Genomic DNA, 27,657 nt, shown 5'->3' with positions numbered 1-27,657 from the left:
CAATCAATTAACTTCCAAGCGATGCTCCGAATTGCATGAACGAATAGCCTAAATGATCAGGTGAAAGTCCAATGCATACAAAATAATTAAACAATGTATAAAAGAGTTATATTTATTTAACAATAAACAAGAATGATTATAAAATTGCACATGTTCTTTGCAACAGTAACAAAACACATCGAAATTTTTTGGGTAGCAAACTAACATCATAAATAAACAACATATACTACCATGCACATAAACATACTCGCACAGACACAAACGTTCTCGCACAGAAACACACATACGCAATAATGTACATCTATACTGATATATTTCTCTCCATCCAAATTACAATTTGTTTTTATATGCTATTGTCGAGTTCCGTATACGAAATGAGTCCTTTTACAACAACACAATAAACACGTACAATTTAACATTACTAGCTTAGCTTGAATTTCCCTTAGGTAAGAACTACACCTTGCTTGAGAAACAGTGTCAGACTAACATTCTGTCCCGAGCACATATGGATGCTTAGATTTCCGGCTGGTGTATAGCAGAACATCTTCATTTACTGACTTTTTAGAGCCAAATTTTTATATTCGCTCTTAATTTAGTGTTGACCATTTTTGGCCTATGGAATATTTCGCGCATGAGCAGTTACAATTTGGTCTTTCAAAATAGAAATGCCAGAAGTCACCTGATATCTTTTCGATGGTTCATGATCAAAGTTTCGCGCTTTGATCAGTTTCTCATATACATTACTCACTAGATTAACTATATTTGGTCTATAAAATGATTGTAAAATATTCGTCTGGCAGGGCCCAGGCGCTCGTGGCCATTATTTCATGATACAGTGATAAACACTAAGTTATTTTGCTTGGACTGTTTCTCTTGAAGTGATTACAGAAGGATCTTAATGTGTGTAAGTCCCCTAACCTTGAACTCATTTCTATGGTTGAAAGATTCCTTAGGTCAGTTTCTAAGTTTCTCTTCAAATGAGATCTAAGACAATCTATATTTTTCTTTCGAATCAATGTTAGCTGCACATATCTATCTTACAGGTGCATGTAAACTAATTTTGACCTCATTTTAATATATTATTAATTGCTTGAGGTCATTAATTATCTCTAAACATTCGCAAATTATTCAGTGGTAAAGCTGGCGAGACATTTCTCATTGTTGAACTTTCGATCTTCTTTTTGATAAACACCCATGCTGCTATATAAATCAGAGACGTGTTTCTAGTCTTATATTTTTGTCTTGTTCAATGATATTTAGCATAGTTTTACGGTTTGTTTTAGGTGTAAATATAGTCTTCAGTTGTTCGTATGTAAGGAACATGACAATACTCCATGAACATATTCTGGCAAAGTAAGGCACACACCTGAAAAATAGCACAGGAAGAAATATAATTACAGCAAGTCAGTCTAATCGAAGTATATCACACTGTTATACATAATTTTATAAATGCAAAAAATTTAAAACATGGTATTTCATTTGATGATCTGATTGTAAATAGTACTGGTTTTCGGCAACACGGATAAAGCATCGAGCGGAAGAAAATAGAAAATCTTGTATTTAATGCATAATCATGAGTTTTGAACTAATTTCAAGTTTGTAACTAAAACAAAAACAAAAAATCAAACGAAGTAGTTGCTGAATTTAAAGACACTGTACTCACTACTAGTATACCTCTGCTCAAAAGTCATAAATTGATTAAGAGAAAACGATCCAGGCTATAAACTAAAACCGAGAGAAATACATAAACAATAAGAGAAAAACAACGGAACAAAAGAAACACTGAAATGCCATAAAAACACTCCAACATACATAGAAACCGACTACAAATGTATTTGATAACAAGTCAACTGCCATATTTCTGACTTGATACAGGATATTTTAAGAAAAAGATAATGGGTTGAACCTGGATTAATAGCTAGCCAAACCTCTCGCTTATTTGTCAATGCTATAATATATATTTACATCGACCAAATATTATGTACAGATTAACACATTTTGAATAATCTGTAGGTCTATAACAGCCACAAATTGTGTTTTACATGCAGACTGCAATATACAAACAAGAATGCAGAAAAGCGGAGAAAATGAAAATTGAAGCAATGCTATAATTTATTTTACCCTTTATAAAAACCGGTCCATCCACTACCAGAATAAATTCCATATGCACAATTGAAGATCCCAGAATATTGGCCAGTTGTAGCGTTCATATATCTTGTTTTCACAACATCTACGGGGGAGGATACGATAACAGCAATGAAACCAGCTGTAACAGCTGACAGGAAATGACAAGGAATACCATCTGTTAGAACACCGGACTGAAGTATCTTGTGTTTTGTGACGTCGTACGTCACCATTTCTGTTACTCCGACAGCAATATTTCGGATAATATTTGGCACTACACCTGTTAATCAAAAATGGTATATTTGTTGTCTTATGGGTTACACAATGGTACCTTTCTGACTTTGACTTGAAATGGTTGATATTTTCTTCACGGGTTATACGAACTACATTACAAACATCCTTATTTTTGTCCCATTTATGGGCATTATGTTTTTTGGTCTGTGCGTCCGTCCGTTCGTCTGTTCGTCCGTCCGTTCGATCGACCGTCTGTCCCGCTTCAGGTTAAAGTTTTTGGTTGAGGTAGCTTTTGATGAAATTGAAGTCCAATCAACTTAAAACTGCGGACACATTCTTGTTTAAATTTAATTCTGACATCACCACTGGACTAGCTTCAACTTGATACCAAATACATTCTTCAAGCAATTTCCATATTATCTTGAACTACATCTAATTAAAAAGTTTTACTTAATATAAAATAAAAGATGTGGTATGCATGATTGCCAATGAGACAACTGTCCACACGAGACCAAACTGACACAGAAATTAACAACTATAGGTCACCATACGGCCTTTAACAACGAGCAAAGCCCATACCATATAGTCAGCTATGACAATGTAAAACAATTCAAACGAGAAAACTAACGGCCTTATTTATGTACAAAAATGAACGAAAAACAAACATGTAACACATAAACAAACGACAACCACTTAATTACAGGCTCCTGACTTGGGACAGGCACATGCATACACAATGTGGCGGTGTTGTACATGTTGGCGGGATCCCCTTTAACCTGGGACAGTGGTATAAGTTTGGTTACTTTCATTTCGAGGTCTTAAATTTATCATTTCAGTTTCAGTCGATTGCAATAAAGCAATCGGCAAATTCAGGTTACTTCTCTTCACTCTATCTATTAGATTGCGATACGGAATTTACCAAATTGTGACGATTGACATTTAAAAACCTCTTTTCGAGTCAAATAATTGTATAAAATATTTCAGGTATTTTTCGACTTTTATAATGATGAGCCAAATAAGAAAAAATGGCCGCTATTCAACGTCAACGGTTTTAGTCAATATATAATAAGTATTTTGATTTTGGATTCAACAGGCAAAATTCTTGCATTAGCTTTGGTCCTTTAACTGAATGGCAATCAGACTTCACATTGAACTAATATATAAAAAAAATGTTTACAAAATTTCAACTCATTCTACAATTGTCTAAAAGAAGTCTTCACGCGGATGGCAGACGTCGTTCTTTGGCTTCGTGACTTTTCAATCGTTTTAAAATAAATACCTTTCCATAGTCCTCGGATTCCTTCCTCGGTTGCTATACATTTATAAGCACTTATAGAACTGTTGTATATGCGGGCACTTGTGGTACTCTGTCCCTGCATACGAATTTTTACCACGTCTGTAGGCTGAGCCAGTGTTACAGATAACGCGCCAGTCGTGACACCAGCCAGGAGACGAATTTTTATAGGCATTTCTTTGTTTTCTGAATCTGAATAAATTTAACAGCAAAAGTCAAAATCAAGATAAATCAACACATAACTATGTATATACATGAACGGAATGGAATAGCAAAAACTTGTGTTATCTATCTTTGTACATTTAGTCATATGTATGATTTTAGGTACTGAAAAAAGTCTTATCCTCCAATCCTTTTCTCCTCGCTTTACCATTATTTCTCCTTTACTTACTTGGAAGTTGGCACTCGTTTTCTCCTTTGCTTACATCACGATTCTCTTTTTCTTTAATTGTATCACATTAGTCCCTTTCTCCATTTATCACATCACAATCCCGTCATCCTTTACTAGCATCACAATACTGTCATCCTTTACTAGCATCTCATTCCCTTTCTCCTAAAGTTACTCACATCACAATCTTTATTCCTTTACTCACATAACAATATATGTATTCACATCATGATGTATTTCTCTTTTGATTTCTTTCCCCTTCACTCACATTTCAATCACTTCTTCATCACAATCCCTTTCCCATTTATTCAATTTATACAATACATTTACTCCTTTACACGCACCACAATCTCTTTCTAATTTACTCGCTTCACAAACTCACCTCACATTTTTTTCTTCTTTACTCGCATCGAAATGTATTTCCTCTTTAATCTTTTTCTCATTCACTTGCATCCTTATTCCTTTCACATTTATTCGCCTCACAATCCCATACTACCTTGCTCACACCAAAATACCTTTTTCCTTTACTCACGTCACAACCCCTTTCTCCTTTACTCGCATCATGGTCCTTTTCTCTTACTAGCATTTTAATCTTACCCTTGTATACTCGCGTCACAATGCCATTTTCCTTTACTCGCCTCGAAATCCCATTTACCTTAACTAGCCTGAATCGAGTTCAAACAGACCCTTTTTAACTCGTCTCACAATCCCATCCTTCTCCTCACTCGCTAAACAATCCAATCGTTCATTACTTGCCTCACATAGTTTGTCTTTCGTCGAGATTGCTCTATTTGATTAAAAGGAAAGATGTGTCATTGAGACGACAACCAAACGACACAAATATATATACCAAAAGGCATATACTACTATGATATGGAGGTCAACCAGCAGTCTTCAACAATAGTCAGGTTCAGACTTATTTTTTTACACGATATTGAAGAATTTCACTCACCTTTGTATAATAAACTAAAGTAAAAATCTTTGAACTCGTCATATAGACCCAGTCTAACTGATGAGAAGCACAGTTGTCTCTGTAGACCTGGGACCAGACCTTTGTAAAGTCCACGGACACCTTCTTCACGGGCAATTACACCAACTGCATGACATAGTCCTCTGTACTTTACTTTGGACCGAGATAAACTGGTTACCGGTTTTGATCGGACTCCCGTTGTTTTCCCTTCTCCTTGTAGCTGTTAAAAATTGTAGGGAATAAATATATTTGTCAAAGACTAAGTTAGACAACTTAATTTTTTTGATTATAGGAGGCGGCCTTCAGCTAAAAATGTGTACTAGTTCAGTGAAAATCTACGTCATACTAAACGCCAAAACATGTAAATGAACTAAAATAAAAAATCATGCAAGACTAACAATGGCCAGAGGCTCCTGACTTGGAGAAGGCGCAAAAATGCGGCGGGGTTCAACATGTTTAGTGAGATCTCAACCCCTCTAAATACTCTCAGCCAATGTAGAAAAAAACAAACAATTTAAATTGAAAGACAATAATGATAGAACATTCAGTATAACAGATTAAATTGCACATAAATGATAGGGTGGTAGAGCAGATTGGTACCCTTCGAAAAAGAATAAAGGCAACCTCGGCTCCGCCTCGATTGACAATGTGTTCTTGGGGTAACAATATGCTCTATCTACCTCCAAGCTATGCGTTATTTATATTAAGGTGTAAATAAGAAACATTCTATCATACATACAAACTTTGGGGTTTATTATAGGATTAAACACATTTTTTTCTAGAGGTTATTGATGTGTAAACCGGGGCGATTAACTCCAAAAACTGAATAAAAGTCTGAAGGACTATTATGTAAAGTTTATGAGCAAGAGCCCCGGTTTACACACCAATAAGCTGTGTAAACCGGGGCGATTATAACTCACAAACTGAATAAAAGTCCGAAGTGTAAAGTTTGTGAGTAAGAGCCCCGGTTTACACATCAATAACCTCTAGAAAAAATGTGTTTAATCCTTATAATTCTTAAGCCAAATATTCGCGATTTCTTATTAACATTTGTTTGTGTAAAGGCTTCTTTAATTGCCATCACATGCACAACTGACAGGTCGTAACTTAGGAGTTGGCCGCCATATTGACTTTTTAAAATCCATAAATGTTCTATAAATCCAACAAAAATTAAAATGAAATAGCACTTGCCTCCAAAAGTTAATTTAAATGAGGTATTATCCGAATTTTAAGCGTACACGTAACGAAATAATCTTTCCCTTTAAAGTTTTATTCGTATGACGACGTGTTTGCCATGACGTAATTCGCAAAATTGTTCATGAAATTTCGCGGAATTTTATTTAAATCTTATTTTTATACATTTTTCGATGCTGAAGGGCATTTAATTATTTTATTTATTTTTTGTGATATATGCATTAGAATAGAAACAACTGTTATACATTAGTTTTTTAATCTCAATTTGCTGAAAATCCCATTATCCCTGCAATAATGTGTATCGCGCATGAATAGATTACGAAAGTAGTTTCGAAACATGGTTTATCGAAGTGTAAACCAAGAGAAAATTTCGTATTGACCAATCCAATTCAAGTATTTACAGATATGCAAATCATATAAGAATTATCTTAAAGTACTTTTCTACACGTACCTGAAGGCGAACTTTTGTTGTATCTAACGGGAACGTCGCAGCATCAGCAATGCATGCAGCTAATCCAGCACTCATAACCTTTACATAAACACTTGGTTGATCTTCTTTTATACAGGGTGTCTTCATTGTTGATGTCATTTAACATTTCTTTAAAATAAAGATGGCTTTTGTGTTATAAAAATAATTCACAAACGCATGGGCCATTGACTCCCCTTTTTTCTGTGCTAAATATTTTTTTATTAAAAAAATTTAATGTTTTCTAGCTATTGCCAACCCATCTAACATTGGGAGCAGTTTATATGTGCCATCCTTTATAAGAGAATCTGCTTCAAATGTAAGGTTGTGTTGGTGAAAGCAAGAACACAATAAATATAGGAAAATTAGGAACTTGAAACAAACAATCAACAGTTTACATGGTGTATTCAGTAATATACGTAATACACCTTATATATGTAATACTTCAGTAATATATGTAATACACATGATATGAAAATAGTTAAAGATAACAACGGTACGATCATAAAACATCAGTTTAAAAAATACAGACAATACCACGGCCAAAAAGAAGACGACGAAAAGATAAACAAACAAATATACAGTCTACTAAACACTACACCGGCATCTTTGAACTGAGCAACACAAACCACTTCAATAACCATCGGTGAATTGAGCAACACAAACCACATCAATAACCATCGGTGAATTGAGCAACACAAACCACATCAATAACCATCGGTGAATTGAGCAACACAAACCACATCAATAACCATCGGTAAATTGAGTAACACAAACCACATCAATAACCATCGGTGAATTGACCAACACAAACCACATCAATAACCATCGGTGAATTGACCAACACAAACCACATCAATAACCATCGGTGAATTGAGCAACACAAACCACATCAATAACCATCGGTGAATTGAGCAACACAAACCACATCAATAACCATCGGTGAATTGAGCAACACAAACCACATCAATAACCATCGGTGAATTGAGCAACACAAACCACATCAATAACCATCGGTGAATTGAGCAAAACAAACCACATCAATAACCATCGGTGAATTGAGCAACACAAACCACATCAATAACCATCGGTGAATTGAGCAACACAAACCACATCAATAACCATCGGTGAATTAAGATTCTCAGGAAACGTGAGCAGATTCTGCTTTACAAGTAGCACCAACTTGTCAAATTCGACGATGTTACATTCGAGGAAAAGCGGGTGGAATTTTGGCTTAATATAACCGCATGCATTAGAACTTTCCTTTGCAAGACTAAAGTTGTTTTTCGTGTATTTCCTCTAAAAACTGTCTACTTGCATTCTGCGAACAGATTTGTCCTGTCAATAATGGTTTCTTACATCAGATATAAGGGAATTCGTTTTAAACTGGTGCCTTGTATAGTAATCTTTTCATGTGAAATTATGATTTGAGTTTTACTTGAAATCCCACTAAAAAAATCTGCCAGAGGTTTCGAAAAATTTGCTGTAGTTACCAAATTACCAGTTACAATGTACGCACTACTCATTGAAAATACTCATAGTCAACCAAACAGTTAGTCACGTGAGCCAAATCATGGAGCGACAAATATCCAACACCACCATCAAATCTCAATAGCCAAAACATGAAACGTAAAATTACCGACACCACATCAAATCTCAATTTAAACTGACACCGAAAGGAAGCTTTGTTTATTGCACAGTTACTTGTAGTTCCAGACTAAGAACTAATATGACCGTAGTATATTGTACAGTTGCTTATCCTCTTAGGCTGAGACCGAAAAATAGCTTTGTAGATTGTACAGTTGTTTGTCCTTTTAGACCAAGACCCAAAAGAAGCTTTGTATAAGGTACAGTTACTTGTCTTTTTAGACTGAGACCGATTAGAGACTTGATATATTGTATAGTTACTTGTCCTTTTAGACTGAGACCGATTATATAGGAGCTAAATATATTATACAGTGATGGTTTTACTAGACTGCGACCGAAATGAACCTTGTTATATTGCACAGTTGCTTGTCTTTCTAGACTGAGACCGATAAGAAGCTTATTATATTATACTGTTGCCTGTCTTTTTAGACTGAGACCTATTAAGATATTGTTTTATTGTACAGTTGATGGAGGTTTTCGGAGGTCGACCGAAAAAGAAGTTTTGAATATTGTACTGTTGCTAGTCTTTTTAGACTGAGATCGATTACGAGCTTGGTTCCTTGTTTATTTTATTGACGACCGTTTGTTGACCCCAAGATGAAAGTTTTGTGTCGTTTAAACAGCTTAAATATATATATATATGAAGACCCATTGGTTGCCTTCGGCTGTTGTTTGCTCTATGGTCGGGTGGTTGTCGCTTTGACATATTCACCATTTCCTTTCTCAATTTTATGAATCAAATAAATCATGCGAAAGTGGGCACCACCCCAAATATTGATCTATATGAAGGTCGTCAATATTTATATCGACTGCAATTGAACAAAACTTTCATTTCCATCTTCTGTAATTGTTCACAAAACAGGTTTTTTTGTCATTATTGTAATCAAATTCAGCACAACATGATTTTCTGGTGTTTAAACAAATTAAAATATAAACCTGTAGAGTATAGAACATTTTAATCGATGTATGTATAATACTTCACAAATCCTTCAAGAAAGCATGTGTGAATAAAATATAGAACTGTAGTAGGTAGACAAAATAATTGTTTTACTTTAATTAAGATAACTTCACAATAATTATATTGGATTATTTCACATGGTATGACTAAAAAGGCCCATGCTACCATTAGTCTATTATTCCAGTTAAGAGGCTCATGCGACCAATAGTCTATTATTCCAGTTAAGAGGCTCATGCGACCAATAGTATATTATTCCAGTTAAGAGGCCCATGCGACCAATTGTCTATTATTCCAACTTAAGGACCTACGAAGAGCAAAGGAATTTATGACAATGATTTACGTAATTAAATCTGATATAAATATTACCGTATAGTATGATCTAAAAACGATTGAGATTATCAAAATAAGAAAGCCGTACACTATCAAACTGAAAAAAAGATATAAAGATAATTTTCTGGAGATCTTATTTGGGGAAGAGAGTCGGAGTTTTTCACTCATGATTATTGTCGTCCAAAATACGAGATTTAAAACAATACAAAATAGGGATAGATTGGAAGTACGATAACTACTCGGTGCATAGCGGACCAAGAAATTTTCACAAGGGACTGAGAGCCTTAGAGGTGACCCGCTCCAATCATGATTGAGTGATTCCCTATATAATTAACCAAATTTTCCCACAACAGGGGTTGGGCACCCTGACCCCCTTTTAATCTGACTCGATAGACCGTTTATACCTTTTGTTGATCGAACAAGGAAATAATGTGAATTATTTATCAGATAAAAAAAAACCAATGTCACTATTTTTTTCTATTGCATCATTTATTCAATTTCTTGAATATTTCAGAAAAAGCAAAGCAATATTTATAAAAATAGAAAAGTATATACAAAAGCATTTTTTTACGTAAAGGTAACTAAAAACAAATTTACTGATTATCTATGAATTAAACTTACAGTGATTATATGCTCAAGAATTTACTATCACTTGTCTTTCCTCATTTTAACGATTTTGATATTAGTTTTCTGTTTTATACGGGTTCAACTGGAGGGTGTGTAAAAATTCTCGATTCTCATTGGTTTATATTTTTTCCTTGAAGGACTTCTATTTTTATAAATTTAGTTTTCCGGAGGTGTGTGTTAAACTGAAGTTTTGATTTGTCATTCCATGACATGTGATTTTGTTTGTAATTAAATTCTGCAAATCATTTTCTTTATAAGTAAGTTTAATATTTCATCATCTTACTACATTTTAACCGTTTATTGACGTCTACAGTAATCCGGGTGTAAAATTTAAATGGTAATTGACTTTATTCAAGTGCAAAAATAAAAATTGGTAATATAATTCAATTGAACATAACTTTGTAATAGTTATTGAAAAGTCGTTACCTTTTCCAAAGATATAATGTTCTCACCTATTCAGAGATATTGCCACTTTCCCCTGTAATAAGTAATGAAAATTGATCAAATCAAAACATACATTTGTATTTTAAATTTTAAAAAAGAATAATTTAAATTAATCTAAAAACAATAATAGTAAACTAAACTGTAAAGGCCTTCGAACATTTTTGCTTTTATTTTACAAACTACTATAATAAAAACTTTTTTGGTGCAAAAGAGCCACAGTTAATCGAAACACCGCTTTGCTATTGGACCATTGCATGTGTATTTGAAAGACACGTCTCGTTTACTCTTTTGATAAGTTTTTAATTAGCTTGAAATGTCCTTTCTTTTCATTTTGAAACAATGACTCAAAATCTGTTATTTGTATGCGTTTTAAACAAAACTGACAAGACAGTCATAATGATTGTAAAAGTAGGGTCAGGAATCTTTAACACTTTTTTGAGATTTAGGAAAGATTTTTGATTAAGAATTTAGGAAAATTACCATGATTACCATGTGAGTGAAATAAATATAGAAGCAAATATTCATCGAGGGGTAAATAAAATTCATCACAACCTCATTATAAACACCTTCAACAACTTCACGAGGCAGAGCAAAGTAAAAATTTTGCGAGTTATATAACTATATATAAATAAGAAGATGTGGTATGAGTGGCAATGAGACAACTCTCCATCCAAGTCACAATGTATCTGGGGAAGAGACTGGTTCTGGGTAATCTTGAGAACAGATTAAAAACAAAATGAAATATATCGTTGCACGAGAAGTATTGGTGTGGTGTCATGGGAGGAAAAGGGGGGAGGGGGTAAGATACAATTAAGATATTCTTTAAAAAGTGTAAAATATTTTACATTTCTATATGGTGGGGTGATATAGACTAAACAACGATTGGGTCCAAAGTACATACAGTTAATGACCTAGCATATTTAAATGGATCTTTGTTACGTAGACTTGTTTGTTCATAATCCATACTGTTAAGGTCATAATTTATATGTATCTTATTATTTATGGACAGGGGACAAAGTCCAAACTGAAAGTATTTATATGTCAGTTATTTTCTTTTGATATGTAAAATGTTAAGTAACAGATATATGGAAGATGTGACAAATAGAACAATAACAATAGTTTTTTTACATCGAAAAACGTGGACTTTGAACTTGATCGAATAAGCATAATTTTAGACGGATTTTCTTCAACGAAAACTAGTTAATTTATTTCAAACAATTTGTCTTAACAACGTAGCACCAAACGAGTAGCATAAATTTCATCATGATCTTGAAACTTTGATGTTGATGATCATTGTGACAATCATATATAATTGTATGTATATAATCATGTTAATAATATGAATGTTCACATGTGTATGGTTAACGTCTAATATGTCATGAAAGCTGGGGAAAATATATAATTAGGATGTGATTTTCCTTGAAATATATGAATGGGTAGGGATTTTCGTAGAAATAATAATATGAATGGGAGAGGAAGTTTTAAAAAGCCTCACGTCAGTTTCTAAATAAACATGTTGAGCCCACCCACCCCACCCCTACCCCATTGCACCCGATTCCCGGCCCTTCCTGTGGTGAAAGCCAATAGCAATGTTTCATATTGCCGCATGCCCTATGAGGTCTTCTAAGCACATAACAGTTTTGACACACCTTATGTAAACAATAATGAATTTGTAGTATGCATTGTCCCAATATAGCAAACGTTATAGAATTACGACTCAATTACACACCTTCTTAGTTCTTTTCGTGGGTCAGTATGTTTGCATACAAAGCGATTTTTCAGTCCGTTCGAACTGTTGGCCAAAATGGATTTGAATTGCTGATATCGTTTCATATAAATTTATCAAACAACATCAACGAGCTACTAGGACAGGGGGTCTCTGGTTTCCACTTCCCTACTCTCCAACTTTCACTTCTCTCCCAGTCTCCATAATTTCTTCCAGCCTACTGCCACTTACTTATCATTACCCCGAGACGACAATCGGTAATTTTTTGCCCAGTGTTATTATTCCTATTCTAACCCACTCTTCTCCCAAGTTTCGACCAATCACTCCCTTATTATTCAGTCTGACTCCTGATTCCCGCCCCCTCAATCCATGTTTCAACCCTGTTTAAGATTTTCTCAGCTATATTTGGTCGTGATCTTTTATTCCCTGCCATTATTTTTTCTACATTTAATACTTTAACGATGGATTTAAATGCAGAGACTAATACAAACTTAAGCCGTCTTAATGATAAATATGTATATATATGCAGGCTCCGCTGTTTGATGGATAAGGAAATCTTTGGAACCAGCATAATTATCATCTCTCTGATTTAAATTACATCAATGGTATTGTACGTACATGAACAACACGACGGGTACCACATGTAAAGCAAGATCTGCTCACCCAGTTTAATTGATGTTCATGTTGATAATTCTTTTGTTTTATATGTTGTATTTTGTATACTGTTGTTTATATATTTTTGACATGGTGTTGTCAGGATATTTTCAACTAATGTATTTGAACTTGGTATCTTTCACCTCTAGACCTCTCTTGTAAAACATGTACGCTCTCAGAAAAATCACAGATCCGCATATCTTACATTCCGTCATTGTGTCTTTTCTTTATGATTTTATCATGACGTCATGTGTTTCAAGATCTCTGTGAGTGTGACGCCGAATATTTGTAATTTAACCGTTTCAGCGTAAACAGATTAACACACTACTATGTAAAGTGTAATATAACAACTCTACAGGTAAAGGTGAGAAGGGGAAATGCGTCTGCCCACACAGCTGTAACACGGAAGTGTTTTTGTTTGCGAAAGTGCTAAAAGGTCATTGATAAATTAAAATGACACCTTGCAATGTGCATGAAATTGAATATTTTTTACAAGGTCAAAACTAGCACACAGTAAGCTGCGTAACATTAATTCTCATGTCCTTCATGATATTTTTGGAAAATTCTAAATTGTCCAAAAATAACACAAGGAACTAAAAGCATTCAAAGATCACCAAAGAACCATATAGCCCAAATTTAAAACCTTGGCCTTGGCCTTACGAGTTACGTCCCATGAGAGAAACGTGATCGGAACCAAACGGAACTTAACAACAGCATGATCGAAATATTAACAAATTCCCTCCTTTTCCCCACACACAAGTGAGGCTATGTGCCTTGCATATATATTGTTATTGTTTGATTGTTGTTTGTGTAACTCCCGCTGCCACTGGGAGTCCCAGTGGAAATAGTTCACACCTGTTCATGACCTATGCTTTTGACAAAACCTAAGCTATCATGTATTTGATATTTATAAGACATCTGTTACGTAACTCATTGTAGTCCTAATGATTTGGACTATAAGGCGTCAAAGCAAAAAAATATATACTAGCCTTTCAAGACGTCATTATTATGTGGGCAACTGACAGTCAGTACGTACTGTTACTGTAATTTTACATCAAATAAAAATAAAACTAGAATGGATACAATCATACATGCTGGCGAAAAAAACCTTTTGATGCCTGATGGGTTTAAATAGAGGAAACAGTCTCTTCCTTTTACCAAAATGACAAAAGCCTTTATGATAGCTCGAATAAAACTAAGTAGACAAGGTGATGCCCCCACTCCACTCTGAAGTAACTGTATTATAGTCAATGTGCCTTTCATTGAGATATTATTGTGTCTAGAAGATACAAATGATGCCCCCGCAGATGCAAAGTTTTATTCAATAATACACAAAGTTAAGCATGGGAGTACATAGGTTTATGGTTCATTGTAGGACTACCTCTTAGGCTCTAATATACAAATAAGTACTCTAAAAATGACAAACTTCAACTTACTCCTAAATGAGCAAATAAATATTAAAAATCAAAACCCTGACACCTTCAATATATATACAAACAGCCAGCAAAGTCAAAACTTCCTAGGATTCAAACCGTAGGAGAAGTTATCCGGAAATGCTTTGCATCTCTTTCGCAAGTATATACTCCAAAAATGATACAAAGTTCAACTATCTCCCAGAAGAGCAAATATTAATAAAATTTGAAACCCTGACAACATGCACATCTTCAATATATGTACAAACAGACAGCAAAGTGAAAACTTCCTAGGATTGAAACTATAGAAGTTATGCGGAATAACTATATACCCATAATGGGACGGACGGACGGATGGACATTATTTGAGTGGGGAATCATTTTTGTGCTTTAACTGAACATTTGTATGGCCGCGTAATGTCTACTAACGTACATTCTACATTGTCATTGAATACTTCAATTCTGAAATTAAAAAAATATATTGCGGAGACAAAATTTTAGGTGCGTCGTCAGCAAATGCCAAGTTCCATTTTTACTGTATTATATATAAGGTATCTTCTTTTCGACTTTTGAACGTTTTGTGCTCAATTTTTGGAGAAAAATTGTAATATTTATGTTGGGTTTTTTTATCATTAATACAGTCAAGTCTTTGATCATGATGGAATGTAAATAAACTTAAAAGATATAAGGCTGTTACCCTTCCTCCTTAGTGGGCATTGCTTTTTTTTTTACCAATTTTTGAAATACGTTTTATTTTTTATTTTTCAGGCAGAGTGTGTTAATATTTTAACATTGATCGTCATCAGTTGAATAAATAAATTCAACATTGAGTTTTAACAAGAAAGTCTAGTTTCAGAAAGTTTTTTTTTGTTGTTGGTATAATGAAGACGAAAAGACCCCAAACATTTTCTTTTTCTTTTCATGTGGTCCTTGATGTATATTGACTGTTGGTTACTTAACGTCTAGTGGCGAATATTTCATTTCACAATTCTTTCTTAGTTATTTTTGAAATATTATCTGAAAATCCTGCTAGAATGCTTCAATGCAAGATTCATTTTGAAAGATCAGGGTATTCGCTGTTTTTTTTTTTATTATAACAATGTAAATTGTAATTTGTTTCAAAAATAAAACTATATATGTGCACCTTGATGGCAGAAGCGAACTTGTTTCTTTGACCAGCAAGGGTTTGTACTCATGTTCTACTCTATTTTGTAGACACGCAAAATGAAACAGGCCCTTTTAAAAACTTGTAAGTATACTTTTTCTTTCTTATTTCTGTTTGTTTTGTGTTCTATAGATAATCATAATATTAGAGATGTTCATAACCTTTTTTTGGTAAACATAGTCTACCTTGCTCGTCATCGATCTGACTTTCTTCCCGAGAAATTTTGACATGTCAAAAACATTCGAGTAAGGATCGAGAAGCAAGTCACTCGAGAAGAGATCTAGAATTCGTCGAGTAGCGGTCGAATTGATCGGGAAATGTAGAGATCGAGTTTGGTTGGAATACAAAAAAATTACCAATCAGTACTCGATCATTTCGACCTTTGCTCGACTAATGTCCGATCATTTCCAAATTAGCTCGACCAATGCCCGATCGCTCCCAGATCACTGCGACTTGTATATTTATATTATCCCAGACCAACTCGACCAATACCCGATACCTTCGCGACCACATTTGACCACTCTTCGATCTCTACTCGACCATACACGAGAACACATGACTGCTACAAGATTCTCTAAAATTGTGTGCAGATCTGATTAACTCTCATAACTCTGCTTCCGCAAAAAAATACTGGCAACATTATTTTTAACTGTACAAAAATTCCTTTATGTACAGTACGTGTCTTTACTTTTGCAAGGAGAGGTAACATTTTAAAAGAGAGACTAAAGACACCAAAGGAACAATCAAACTCAAAGGTCGAAAACAAACCGACAAAGACACAGCGAAAAACGGTAACCGACGAAAAGACAAACAGCAGTCTACATAACATAGAAAAAAAAATAATTAGTAACACGTTACCCAACAAAACCTAGGATGATCTCAGATGTTCCGGAATGGAAGAAAATCCTGCAAATTTGAAACTGGCGGATTTTTCAAATATTAAAGTAATTGTGAAATAATATTCATTGCTAGACTACTCATGTTTCAAAGTTGGTTTATAAGAACATCAAGATTATATTTTACCTGTTTTATGGGCTATTTTCTGTTTTGTCTGTCCGTATTTTCTGTTTGTTCAGAAATGTTTGTAGCAAAAAAAATGTGTAATGGGCTATTTTCTGTTTTGTCTGTCCGTATTTTCTGTTTGTTCAGAAATGTTTGTAGCAAAAAAAAATGTGATACAATTGCCAATGAGACAGCTCTTCACAGAACACCAAATGACCCAGACATTATCAATAAATAACTATAGGTCACCTTACAGTCAATTTTTGTTCTTTTCGAATTTTTTTACGTAATTTCACAGAAAAAAGAGACGAAAGACAAATATTTTTTTTATTTGGTGCGAATTTCTTTCTAACAGTAATATTAATGATACAAACTGTTCAGCAAGCACAAGTTTTGATAATTTGTTTCTAACATACTTTTACCAGTTTGCATAAAATTTGACAAACTATACACTCGCTGTAAATGCGTCTACAGTTTGTCTTTCGTCGTTTGTTAGTTCAAACGATGCATTTCTTTCTAACTTTTAAATCAATTATCTAAACGTTTTCTTGCTTGTCATAACTCAAAACATTGTCTAAAATTACTCAAAATTTCAATCCCTCTAACCAAACAATGCATTTGTTTCTACTTCTGTTACGTTTAACAAACTATAACAAACGGCACACAATGTTTACCAAACTTTGGTTAGAAAGAAATGTGTTTAAACTGTTTTAGAATAGGTATCAGTCCAGGAGAATGAAATTCTACTTTGGGTCAAATTTTTGGGAAATATGTGACATCTTTGCCCTCTTTTTTGGCAAATACATACAGGTTTTTGCCATACAGCAAAAAGAAAATAAATACCTTTAATCATTCAACTACTTGATATCAAATCTATGAAAAATACTGATTACATATGATACTTATGCACATATATTTGACAATCAGTACGCTTTTATTTGTAAGAAAGTAAGGAAATGGGGATTGTAAAGTTTATGTATATTGCTATCGCACATAATTACTAAACCAGTGACAAATCTCATTTTGTGGTGCCATTTCCAACAAGAATGTGTCCCCAGTACACGGGTGCCCCATCCGCACTATCAATTTCTATGATCAAAGGACCTTGAACATGGGGGGGAATCTCTAATTTGGCATTAAAATTAGAAAGACCATATCATATAGGGAACATGTGTACTAAGTTTCAAGTTGATTGGACTATAACTTCATCAAAAACTACCTCGACTAAAAACCTTAAGCTGAAGCGTGACGGACAAACGAACGCAGAGATCAGAAAACGTAATGCCAATAAATGGGGCATAACAAAGAGCAATAAAACTTCCATTACTTATCAGTGTCCACTATGACGAAGTTTTTATAACCATTGCCATTGGGTTCCTCTTTATTGAGTTAGTGCAAGTCTCTCAAACTGCACACACAGTGGTCGTCGTGTCAGCCATGCACTGCCTCACCTAGATTTATCGGCGCCTGTTGATGTCTACACCATCTTTTTCGTCTTCTATGCATTCTACAAGCTCCGTCACAGCTATTTTAAAACTAGTCTCTCTGAGCTCTTACCACATTGCCCACAAATCAAACTGCTTTATTTCTATGTAGATATTTTAAATGTATGATTTTACTCGAACCTTCTACTGAATATATAACCAAATAAACGGAAAATATGTCCATGGGACACCAATAATGTCCCTTCTAGCATATGTAACAGTATAAAGGGTCATGTTGGGACGTACGTGCGTACGGACGGACAAGGGTAACACTTAATGCCCACTCCAAAGCGGCAGGGAATTAAAAAATCGGACGTTTTAATACTAAAAATGTGCATACCCGACCAATTCCCGATTATCCCTACGACCCATATACGATCAGGTCTGGTCAAGATAAGGCTGAGATCGTGAATAGCTGATTTGGTCTAGCTAGTCGAGTAAAGATCGTGTAAAGATCGTGAATTGATCGGAATTATCGAAAAAGTATTCATTTTGTTGTCGATATGGAGTCGTGAGTGGTCGAGTTAAGGTCGTGTACACTCGGATGGCGATCGGGTAGAAGTCGTAAACAGGCCCGATCAAGAAGTTGGTTGAAATTGGTCGTGGAAATTTGGACAATAGGGATCCACGACCAAGCGAGACCAGATTCTTGATCGGGCCTGTTTACGACTTCTACCCGACTGCTATCCGACAGTACACGACCTTAACCCGACCATTCACGACTCCTTACCGACTCCATCACGACTCAAACCCGACCACTTATTGAATACATATTAGATAATTCCGACCAATTCATGATCTCTTCACCATCCTTACTCGACTAGCTAGACCAAATCAACTATTATACTCGATCTCCCCCTGATCTCGGCCAGACCAGATCGATTTGATCGCAAAGGGGTCGTAGGGATAGTCGGGCATTGGTCGGGTATGTACAATTTCAGTATAAAAACATCTGATTTTTTTTATATTACCCGCTGCAGCGGAGGAGACCTTAAGGGTTACCCTTTTCCGTCCGTCCGTGAGTACGTAAACGTACGTCCTAAAAATTAGTTTCCGTTCTCTAAATTTCTTTTGCCACAACCAAATTAAATGTAACTCAATACCATAAAACACAGGTCAAATGCGAATTTGGGGTGGTGTAATTTTTACCGTTCTTTAGTAATGACTCTTTATAACGTTATATGCAGGCTAGGGCATTATCTGTGTCCCCGTTTATTTGGTTAGATTCAGTAGTTCACATGCAGAAGGTCTGAGTAAAATTATGCATTTTAAATATCTGCATGGAAATAAAGCAGTTGGATTGTTTGGCAAGATGGTTAGAGCTCAGATAGACAGGTTAATAGCTGTGACGGAGCTTGAAGAGAGCATAGAAAACAAACAAAAAGGGATAGACAGCAAAGAGTGCCGAAAAATCTAGATGATGCAGTGGCTGAGAAGGCGACCACTCTGTGGGCAGTATAAATATTAATCACAAAAATACTGAATTCCGTAGAAAAATTTAAACGGAAAGTCCCTAATGAAATGGCAAAATCAAAACTATGAGAGAATTGATAGCTAAACAAAGAAGACCCAAATAGTTATATAAACTTCATTAAAGTAAAGTCGGACGCTGATTTGTTGTGAGAGTTTTACTGTTCTTTTCGTCAAAATGAGATTTGTCACTGGATTAGTACTGATGTTAAATAGCAATATACATAAATATTACCATCCCCTTTTCCTTGCTTTCTTACAAATTAGGTTTATACTGTGTCATATCATGACATATGTATGTAATCAGTATTTTCCATAGATCTGATACCAAGTAGTTGAATGGTTTAATATATTTCTTTTGGGTGTATCCATGGCAACAACCTGGCTTTTTTTACTAATATTATTGCAAAGTTATCACTCTCACGAATTTAAACGAAAAAATCATATGTCTTTCGTCTCATTTTTTTTATTGTATCAAAAAGCGTATGAAAAAAGTGTTTGTAATCATTCGACCGTACGGTGACATATAGTTGTTAATTTCTGTGTCATTTGTTGTCCTGTGGAGAGCTGTCTCATTGGCAATTATACCACATCTTCTAATTTTTATTCTACAGAAATTTCTGGACATACGGAAAATACGGCCAGTCGAACAAAAATAGCCCATTAAACAGCGTAAATATAATATTGATTTTCTGAAAAACTAACTTTGAAGGCTAAATGAGTCATCAGCTGTCTAATAATGAATTTTAATGCACAATTACTTTCATATTTGAAAAATCTTTTGGGGTCGAAATGCAGAATCTTCTTCCCTTCCGAAACACCTGAGATCATTCCAGGGTTTATTGGGTTTCGTGTTTTTTATGTTGTGTTATGTAGACTTCTGAATGTCTTCTCGTCGGCTTTCGTTTTTCGCTATGGCTGTATCGGTTTGACCTTTGAGTTTGATTGTTCCTTAGGTATCTGTGTTCTCTCTTTTTAAATGTTACACCTTCTTGCAAAGGTACAGAGAATCGTGTAGCAGTCATGTATACACGTGTATGGCCGAGTAGAGATCGAAGAGTGATCGAATGTGGTCGCGTTTAGATCAGGTTTGGGTCAAGTTGGTTTCGGATGAAAAAAGTATAGAAGTCGCAGTGATCATGAAGCAATCGGGCATTGGTCGAGTTAATCTTGACCACATATCGTACAGGTTGTCGTTGATCGGGAAATGATCAGATATTAGTCGAGCAAAGATCCAAATGATCGATTACTGATCGGTAAACTATTTGTATCCCGACCGAACTCGATCTCTACACGATCCTTTCCCGATCAATTCGACCGCTACTCGACGAGTTCTCGATCTCTTCTTGAGTGACTGGCTTCTCGATCCTTACTCAATTGGTTTTGACATGTCAAAAACTCTCGGGTAGACCACCCCGAACACTCTTGTCAATTAGACAGACCAGTCTCCCGATCGCTTAATTTGCCTTGATTGAGATTGGTCGAGTTGGTCTGATCGGCAGTGTGAACCTAGCTTAAGTTCGTAACAGATTCCTGTGGGTCGGTAAGGGTCCGAATAGTTCGGCGAAGCACCCCGACAGTTAGGTGCGTCCCGTAACATTCGGGGAAACGCAGCTGATTTTGTCTAGTCGGATTACAATCGTGCCTACGTCGTGACAGATTCTGCTGTATCGGATCAAAATCCTTACAATGTGCTGTGTATTCTGGACGGAATACAATACGACTGAGACCAGACAAAGCCGTTTGCAATGCGATAGAGCGGACCGTGATAGGATTACGTTCCGACAGTACCTGATCATCCCGAGTATGCCGACAGTTTTCGAACGGATTACATCCGTCAGCATCGGTTCACTGTCTGGTCACTGTCTGATCCCTGTCGGATAACATTCGGTAGAATCGGGACGCAGTCGTGACAGACTCTGTCGAATTTTACCGGGCGAAAGATACAAATTGGACTAGGAAGCGGATTGAGAACGGGATTATCGGGATAAATTTGCTTGGAAACGGTTGAATATCGACGCTTCCCGAACAATATCTGATTGTTGTTGTGATTAAATTATTTGTTTGAAAAATTTTAATTAAAGTTTAAATTACCATCCACGATTTACAGGATCTTGATGTGACTTTTGACAAATTTTAATCGGGAATGGTCCTGTCAAAGACGGCAGTAAAATCGTGAATGTGTGACCCCAGCATAACAAAATTTAACTTTTCTTGCATTTTCAAATACAACTTGACAGAGTGTCCTGCTATTTTGTCAGAATATATATAGTCGTTGTTATTAATAAATTATATGTCACTCTTTGGTGTTATTCTGCTATAAACATTTAATATTACTATTCTGATTTTAGTTGTGTTTGGTGTGCTGATGTGTGTTATCTGTCATGCTCAGGAAAATAACAGTTCTACATCCAACTTTCCATCTGAACATTACAACAACACATCGGAAGGAGGAAATACTACAACACACGGAGGAAATGATACACCACACGCAGAAAATACCACATCACACGGAGGAAATAATACACCACACGGAGGAAATAATACATCAGACGGCCAACCTCCGTCACAAGGTCCTCCAGGAGAGTGTCCACCAAATAACCCAAAATGTCAAGCGAATCCTTCAGAAAGATGTGCAGGGCAAGATCCAAGATGTAACAATCTCCCATCTGATTACCCGTCAGATTATTATGAAAGTCTGAAAAGATCGTTTCCTCGCAGAGATTTTACTTGTCCAGAACCATGCAGGAAAACTTGTTTGAAGCGTGCCCATTGTTTGACCAAAGATTATCGGTATAAGTTTGCCTTTCCATTTATAAACAGATTGCAGTCCAATTTCGAGCAAACTGGAATGCTGATTTATAATAACGGGGGTATGTTGACTAGATATATTGAAACCAAGTTCATTAGTTCTGTCTGTTCATATTTAGATAACATTTTAGCGATTTTGTCTATTTTAGGAATAGCACTACTTTCAGAAAAGTATATCATTGCGCTCTACATTTTCCACTCTAAGTAGAGCGGCGGTAGGCTGTGGCCATGAACCCCTTTTCTATTTTCATATAAATATCACTGGTTTAATCCAGTAAATGGCTTTAAAACTATTATTTATTTAAACAGTTTAACTACAGAATGGCAGTTACGATTTTGTGGCCGTAATTATTTGCGTCGGAGATTGTTGAGTAACGTGCATTTGATTGATCTCAGAAAAAGTTCCTTTCTTGCCCTTTTCGGCGATCGGGGCAGTTTAACGTTTCTTCACAAAAAAAATCCTTTAATCACTGAATACATGGACACAAACATGCTAATTAATTTGAAATAACAACTCATTAGTTGATATAACCTCAATTACGTCTCGGTTATTGTATAGAAAGGTATATACTATGAAGAGCGAGGGGCTTTGCCCCAAGCTCTTATTTTCATAGTATATACCTTTCTATACAATATCCAATTTAGCACATATTTACAACTTGAGTAATCCTGTAATTAGTCTATTGATATGTTTTGGCTGACTGGATGTAGCTCATTTACGTAGTTTTGTAAATCTACTCACTATAATATCATTGTAAAAATGGGATTTCAAAAGGCCCTTGACTTTAGAATGTAAAGAAGGTAGCTGCTGGTGTAAGTATCTATACTATTAAACGAGAAGACCTCATTTTTTGTGTCGCTTCTCCTCCTTCCACAATAAATTAATCATCATGCCTCTGTGTCCTAAAGGTAACATGTATAGTCGCATTTGTCATCCATTCTTATGATCATTCAGTTTGGGTTATTTTGGGAGAAAAACGAAAAAAAATGAGTCCTGATATTTTCCCGTCATTGGACAAAACTTCCGGTTTGTGTTTTTCTGTACTTTGAACATACAAAGTCTATGAATAAAGTGTATACATTTGCTTTCTGCTATCATTTTGAGTTCTAGCATTTATCATCCTTGCTTAAAGTGTTTCAGTTTGGATTATTTTGGGAGGAAAACGAAAATAAATAATATTTGCTATTTACTATCAATTCCAATAGTTTTCTATCTACGGATATATTTCTGTATACTTTAAAACATACATTTACTATGAATAAATTGTATTTGTTATAATTTATTATTAATTCCGATGGTTTACTTTGGGGAGGGGGCTCTTTACTATTCACGGCGTTCACTGATGTATATATATATTACTATTAACTATCAATTTCCCCGCGATATCGCGGGTGTGTTCTAGTGTTTATTGATATGAACGAAGCGTTGTTTTACTATACATGTACTTATTTACATGGTAAGATGACAAAATAAATTGACCAAGAGCAAACAATTCTTAAATTGCAGTGAAAGCTTTACATTCTTGAAAACATTTTTTTTATTTCACATAAAACCTAAAACTATCACAAACAGTTGGACCCCCCTCCCACATTTTTGGTTGAAACACCTTTTAAAAATGGCTGGATCTGCCCCTGGTATGTACCCATAGGTAGTCTAGTGAAATATTTGTCTCTGGACATTAGGCAACCAATTATCGACCAATTTATGACTAAATATATCAAATTGCTTTATTAATAATTTCCCTTCAAAAGATTCATGGTTGACTCTTTTTGTGTACAAAGTAATTGCATGGAAGATAAAGGATTACACATTTTAGATTGAGGTGTACTTTAATCAAGGTATAAAGCACCATTATTATTACTCTTTATTTAAATGAAAGAAACTGTTTTAATTGTCAAAAAAAAATTTAGATCAAAAGATTGATTAGTAGGATGTTAAAAATCTGTTTGAAAACTAATTACAAACTATATAGTTAAATTTGGAACACATCATTTATTTCAAAATAGCCAGTAGCAATTTTTGTTCTAATATCTTGATTACAATACAATGAAATCTTACCATTGTGGTCATTCATGCGTAATTACTTAGTACACGTAAAAAGTATGTACTATGAAAATTGGAAGGCAAATTTAAGCAATTTGATTGGACGAGAAGTTGTAAGTATGTGCTAAATCTTTGTTCTAACAGGGGTGATCTGAGCCGGATCACCCTACGAGATCACCCCAGTTTGAGTTTCTTTGTTATACATGCTTTCCTTTGTTCTGTAACATTTTGGCGGCAATGTCAAATCCACTATAAAACTTTTATTCAATATACAATTATACGGAAAAGACTATCTTTCAAAATTCACGTAGAAAAAATCCAGTGCTGGGATTCGAACTCAAGACCTTTAGCATATCAAGCCACGACACAACCACTACACCAGGACGACTGGATAGAAACTGTCAGTAATTTAACATACTTAAAGGAAGCAAGATATTTTTATAAGTGGGGCGAGTTGGCAGACCTTTATTCAGTGGGGTTTAAACCCTTATTGTTAATAAGTGAGTTGTTAGTGATTGTTCAGTTTGATTTTACACTTTTTCGAAAGTGGGGCAAGTCGGTAAACAAGAGTGGGGCGATTTTTTCATAAATTGGCGATATAGGTTGGGCCGATTGGCCAGAGGGGCGAGTTTACATTGTTTTGATATCTCCTCATCGTGTTCGGGGGTCAAAAAGGGTATAAAGTATATTATAATGGTTGCGTGGCGTTCTAAACTAGATTTTATGAATTGTAAATGGTTTTTCGTCTAATCTTAAACAGCTGGGATGTAAAATAGTTATCCCACTCGGACTTGGCCATCGTGGTGATCTTACACTGACACACCGCGTCATCGATGGATAACTATTAAATACCCTCGGGGTCATCCTGTGTTTGTTTAATTAAATCATGCAAGTAATTGAAAATACTTTTTTGTTTTGATTGCTATCGACCGATTTTGACAGGTAGTTTTTAAAAACAAATTTAATAACGAGCCTTCAAAAAGCGTTCGGAATTCGGTGTTGACAGGGTTCGGTTTTTTCAGGTTAAATTAACGCAAATTGATATGGAAATTGAGTGGGACTTTGAAAATTGTTCGGTTTAAACTGAAATTCGGTTTTATCAGAGTTCGGTTTACCCAGGTTTCACTGTACATAATTTGGCGATAGCATCACCTTCCCATAAACCTGAGACAGAGTTAAAACAGTACAACACAAGAACAAAAATCAAACAATCAACGGGAAAACAAATATGACAATCCATAACCACTCTAGAGTTCTAGAAAAGTGATGGTCCTAAGGTTTTGATACAAAAAAAACAACAAAGGACCGACTGGTAGTTTGCAATAGGATAATACTAATAGTGAGAACAAGTAGATTTTGTTTAGGACCACAAAGGGAAAATTCAAGAATTCTTACACTCAATTCATTTAAACAACTGAAATACATACAATTTGAAACAGAAAACCACGCTTATAAATCTTTAGAAGATACTTTATTTTATCATTCATTTAAAAATACACTGTCATAGAAAAGAAACCAGTATTTATTTTCTCATTTTGCTTTTCTTTTTATTAGAATTTCGAAATGACAGCAAAACAGAAAAAAAGCTAACAGATAAAAAAAAAAAAAAACCACTGTAATTTCAAGGCGATTCATAGCCAAGTTTACGAAACCCTTTCTAATAACAAAAAAGACTATCTGTAATAATAAATAAGAATGGATCTATTTAAAAAAAAAATATTGGAAAACGAATTTAAGTCACTTTCAAAAGAAAAAACAATTATTAAATTGCCAAACCCTATATCAACAGAACATATGAAACTAATTAACCTTTAGAACTGAGGACAGAAGCAGCTTATATATATTTTTTACTGCATTGACAATTTAAAATAAATCATGTTCAATAGAAGTATAGCATTCATATTTTGCCACAAACATATTTAATTTGTTTACCCTAGCAAAAAGTAAAATCACAAAAATACTGAACTCCGAGGAAAATTCAATCGGAAAGTCCCTAATCAAATGACAAAACACATCAAAAACGAATGGACAACAACTGTCATATACCTGAGTGCCTTGGTACAGTCATTTTCAAATGTACAACATTGTGGATTGAAATTGGTTTTATAGCGCTAAACCTCAGATTGTAATATAAGTTAGTTACAATACTATAAAGGCTATCTCTCTTTATTACAGTACTGAACAAACTAGATGATCATTTAACATGTGAAGATGCCACGAAGTTCATTCGTTACTTCTTAAATATACCAAATAAAGAACAAGATCGTCTATTCGGTCTAACAAATGCTACCAGTGATACACCAGCAATAGAGGATATCAAACCATTTATTCCATTCTTGCGTTTATTTAAGGTAAGTATAGAACTTGTATCCCCAACATGGCATTGTGCAGCATCGCATTACGCGATAAGGTATCGCCTACTGTACTCCCAATGATTCATCAAGGCATATATAATTCAACTTATTTTGAAACCCCCGATGTAGAGGAATCATATTATCTTTTGTTATACAGTTGATGAATGAATACCTTATGTGACTTTCACATAGTGTCGAATATGTCTCCCGTTAAGGTTTGAGAGTCGAAAAGGTTACTATCCTCAATGGTCTTTAATATCCATCATTGTCTGAATGCTGAATTATATACGTTCGTAATCGTACGGATAATAGAGGTCTGCCGAGCATATTCGACTGTTAGGTGCGTCCTGTAACAATCTGGAAACTCAGCTGATTTTGTCTAGTCTGATAACAATCGTGTATGGCGTGACATATTCTGCTGTATCAGTTCAAAATCGTATCGATGCTCTGTGTTTTCTGGAAGGTGCCCTGTGGAACGTGCCTGAATTTGAAAAGTTCATCATGTCCGTTTTTTTTGCCGATTGAGTTGAGATTGCATTCTGAATTCGTACTGTCTTTGTCGAAACCGTGTCATAAAAAGTTCCATTATTAATATGAAATTCGGCAAAAATACTCCCGACAATATCTCTATATGGTACGACTCATTCCAGACAAAGCCATTTGCAGTGCGATACAGCAGATTGTGATAGGATTGCGCTCGCACATAATTTGCTCATTCCGAATACGGCGACATTTGTTCTAACGGCTATCTCCCATTAGCGACAGTTCACTGTCTAGTCACTGTCTGATGTCTGTCGGATCGTATTCGGCAAAATCCCGACGTTGTCGGAACATCTTTGGTCGTTTTTGCCATAGGAAA

The 27,657-nt window shown here is 35.1% G+C and overlaps 3 protein-coding genes across 7 annotated transcripts in view; 1 reads left to right on the top strand and 2 right to left on the bottom strand.

Annotated features, from left to right (window-relative positions):
- LOC143049629 (catalase-like) overlaps positions 1-27,657 on the bottom strand; it is a 157,015-nt gene that overhangs the window by 68,700 nt on the left and 60,658 nt on the right. The gene's annotated exons all lie outside the window — the stretch shown is intronic.
- Positions 99-10,302, bottom strand: LOC143049623 (dicarboxylate carrier UCP2-like). Of its 2 annotated transcripts, XM_076223221.1 has the most exons (7): positions 10,227-10,267; positions 7,876-8,008; positions 6,656-6,802; positions 4,993-5,230; positions 3,638-3,844; positions 2,122-2,404; positions 99-1,366 (listed from the first exon to the last, which is right to left on the bottom strand). In XM_076223221.1, exons 3-7 carry the CDS (start codon positions 6,791-6,793, stop codon positions 1,210-1,212), a joined length of 1,023 nt encoding a protein of 340 aa, XP_076079336.1. In that variant the 5' UTR covers positions 6,794-6,802; positions 7,876-8,008; positions 10,227-10,267; the 3' UTR covers positions 99-1,209. The 2 variants fall into 2 exon arrangements, with proteins under 2 accessions (XP_076079336.1, XP_076079335.1); XM_076223220.1 differs by lacking the exon at positions 7,876-8,008 and having other exon boundaries at positions 10,227-10,302.
- The window catches only part of LOC143049622 (uncharacterized), a 49,216-nt gene continuing 34,847 nt past the window's right edge, over positions 13,289-27,657 (top strand). For 2 of the 4 annotated variants that reach the window (XM_076223216.1, XM_076223219.1), the window contains exons 1-4: positions 13,289-13,420; positions 15,684-15,717; positions 21,941-22,462; positions 26,620-26,795. In XM_076223216.1, the coding sequence (XP_076079331.1) occupies positions 15,693-15,717; positions 21,941-22,462; positions 26,620-26,795 (723 nt within the window). In that variant the 5' untranslated portion in view covers positions 13,289-13,420; positions 15,684-15,692. Of the gene's footprint in view, positions 13,493-15,683; positions 15,718-21,940; positions 22,463-26,619; positions 26,796-27,657 lie in introns of all 4 variants that reach the window. The other 2 variants (XM_076223217.1, XM_076223218.1) reach the window with 2 other exon arrangements.

The sequence above is a fragment of the Mytilus galloprovincialis genome, chromosome 10, assembly GCF_965363235.1.
Source record: "Mytilus galloprovincialis chromosome 10, xbMytGall1.hap1.1, whole genome shotgun sequence".
NCBI lineage: Eukaryota > Metazoa > Mollusca > Bivalvia > Mytilida > Mytilidae > Mytilus > Mytilus galloprovincialis.
This window is presented reverse-complemented; position numbering and strand designations above follow the sequence as displayed.

Excerpts from the sequence above, each read along its gene's own strand:
- LOC143049623 (XM_076223220.1), bottom strand. The coding sequence starts at position 6,793 with ATGACATCAACAATGAAGACACCCTGTATAAAAGAAGATCAACCAAGT. Across the intron at positions 3,845-4,992 it reads CTTTAGTTTATTATACAAAG|ATTCAGAAAACAAAGAAATG; the intron begins GTGAGTGAAATT and ends AAATTTATTCAG. Across the intron at positions 1,367-2,121 it reads TGGACCGGTTTTTATAAAGG|GTGTGTGCCTTACTTTGCCA; the intron begins GTAAAATAAATT and ends GCTATTTTTCAG.